General features: G+C 39.7%; 1 protein-coding gene across 4 annotated transcripts in view; it reads right to left on the reverse strand.

Moving 5' to 3' along the window:
- The window catches only part of PIK3R3 (phosphoinositide-3-kinase regulatory subunit 3), a 155,627-nt gene that overhangs the window by 53,251 nt on the left and 99,926 nt on the right, over positions 1-2,450 (reverse strand). For all 4 annotated transcript variants that reach the window (XM_003801412.2, XM_012812481.2, XM_012812480.2 and 1 more), the window contains exon 2: positions 958-1,066. In XM_003801412.2, coding sequence (XP_003801460.1) covers positions 958-1,066 — 109 coding nt within the window. The remainder of the gene's footprint in view (positions 1-957; positions 1,067-2,450) is intronic.

Raw genomic sequence — 2,450 nt, forward strand, 5'->3', positions numbered from 1 at the left:
CTTGAGCCCAGGAGTTGGAGGTTGCTGTGAGCTGTAATGCCACGACACTCTACCTAGGGTGACAGCTTGAGGCTCTGTCTCAAAAAAAAAAAAAAGAAAGAAAGAAAGGATTGTTCAATCCCCAAAGGGGTCACGACCCACAGGTCGAGAACCACTGGCGTAGGCCCAAGAGTTTGAGGTTGCTGTGAGCTCTAACGCTATGGCACTGTACCCAGGGCGACAGCTTGAGACTGTTTCTCAAAAAAAAAAAAAAAAGTAATAATCACACCCATAATATAAATATTTTCTTGTCACTTTTTCATTAAGAAAGAAAAGCATTAAGACACTTTTGAAATGTTCCTGCACACAATTTTTAAAATGATAATCTTAGAAAGGAAAACTAATGGGTGTTAAAATGTTCTACTTATTCTTTGGCTCAGCACCAAAGTGAGTAAGTAGGGCACAGCCACATACACAAAAGGTGGAGGGTTTGAGCCCAGCCCTGGACTGCTAGACAACAACAACTGCAACCAAAAAAACGGCTGGGCATTGTGGCAGGCACCTGTGGTCCCAGCTACTGGGGAGGCTGAGGCAAGAGAATCACTTGAGCCCAAGAGCAACATGGTGAGACTCTGTCTCAAAAAAAAAAAAAAAAATGAGGCAGCGACTGTGGCTCAGTGAGTAGGGTGCTGGCCCCATATACCAAGGGTAGCAGATTCCCTGGCCAAACTGCAACAACAACAACAAAATAATAGCCGTGCGTTGGGGCGGGCGCCTGTAGTCCCAGCTACTAGGGAGGCTGAGGCAGGAGAATCACCTGGGCCCAGGAGTTGGAGGTTACTGTGAGCTGTGATGTCACAGCACTCTACGGAGGGTGATAAAAGTGAGACTGTCTCTAAAAAAAAAAAAAAAATGTTTTGTTTATTCTCAAAAATTATTTTTTAAAAACTTATTCAATTACAGTAGCATTTTAGTTACCTTGAAATATCCCCCCAGTACCATTCTGCATCTTGAAGAGAAACAGAACTGTCCTTCATTCCATTTGTAACTGCAGACGTCACTGGCTTAGGTGGTTTTGGAGGAAGAGCTAGAAAAGAAATGAATGTTATTCTGTATATGAAAATTATTAGTTGTTTCCTAATTTCCTCAGTCAGGAGCAGCTCATTAACAAATGTCAGTCAAATTAAGTGTTGTTTTATGTTAAATGTGAGCCAGAGAAGGAATCCTTTTAGATTGCCTGTAAACTAAAAATGTTTGTGTTGTTTCCTTCCCATAAAATACTGATTTTTAACTGAGTAAACCTTCATTGTCTCTCAAAAGACAATGAGAAACCCTTCCCAAACAACTCGGTCCAAAAGCCATGATAGTTAACAATATTGTTTCATATACTAATAATTTGCCAAGATAGTAGATTTAAGTATTCTTACCACACACACACTAAAAGTAAAGGTTAACAGTATGGATGATGAGTATGTTAACTGCTTAACTGTAGTAGAATGAACTTTCTGTATTAGAATGAAATTATAGCTATTGGTATGAACTTCAATATATAAATTTGAGGATAAAGAGAAAGTCCTAAAATCTGTCATAAGGGAAAAGAAGGTTCACAAAAAGCTGAGTGTGGCCTGGAATGTCTTTGGACTTCTAAGTAACAACACTGGAAACTAGTAACATTGAAGAAAACCTTCCAATTCTGAGGAGAAATGATTTTTCAAGCTAGAATTATATATCCTAACAAATTTCAATTATATGTGAAAATAGAATTGATATTTTCAGACATACAGAATTTCAAACAACTTATCTCTCAGCACCCAATCTTAGGAGCTCCTAAATGATGTGCTCCACCAAAACAGAAATAAACTAGGAAACAAGATGTCATAAAATTCAAGAAAATGGATGCCAACACAGGACAGAAGCAATGGCAATGCCTGGGATAATAGTGAGAGTACCCGGATGACAACTGAAAACGACAGTTGGAATTCAAGCAGGAGAAAGAAGGGTGGCTTGGGCGGTATGTCAAAGAGAAAAATGGAAATGATAAATTACCTGATGTTTAACCATACTAAAGTAAATTTTATCTGTCAGAGAATGTGAGGATAATATTGTCCTAAGTACACAAAGAATTCAGGCAAATGTTTAGAAACCATGGCAGTTATTAACTCTTAAGAAAGAGTTATATAAGAAAGAAAATATATAGCTTGGCACCTGTAGCTTGGTGCTTCAGCAGCTAGGGCACCAGCCATCTACACCAGAGCTGGCAGGTCTGAATCCAGCCTGAGCCTGCCAAACAAATGGCAACTATGCCCAAAAAAGAAAATAGCTGGGCATTGTGGCGGGAGCCTGTAGTCCCAGCTACTTGGGAGGCTGAGGCAAGAGAAATGCTTAGGTCCAAGAGTTTGAGGTTGCTAAGAGCTGTGACACCACAGCACTTTACCCAGGGCAACAGCTTGAGACTCTGTCTCAAAAAAAAA

The sequence above is a fragment of the Otolemur garnettii genome, unplaced genomic scaffold (genome assembly GCF_000181295.1).
Source record: "Otolemur garnettii isolate 467f Iridium unplaced genomic scaffold, OtoGar3 scaffold00210, whole genome shotgun sequence".
NCBI lineage: Eukaryota > Metazoa > Chordata > Mammalia > Primates > Galagidae > Otolemur > Otolemur garnettii.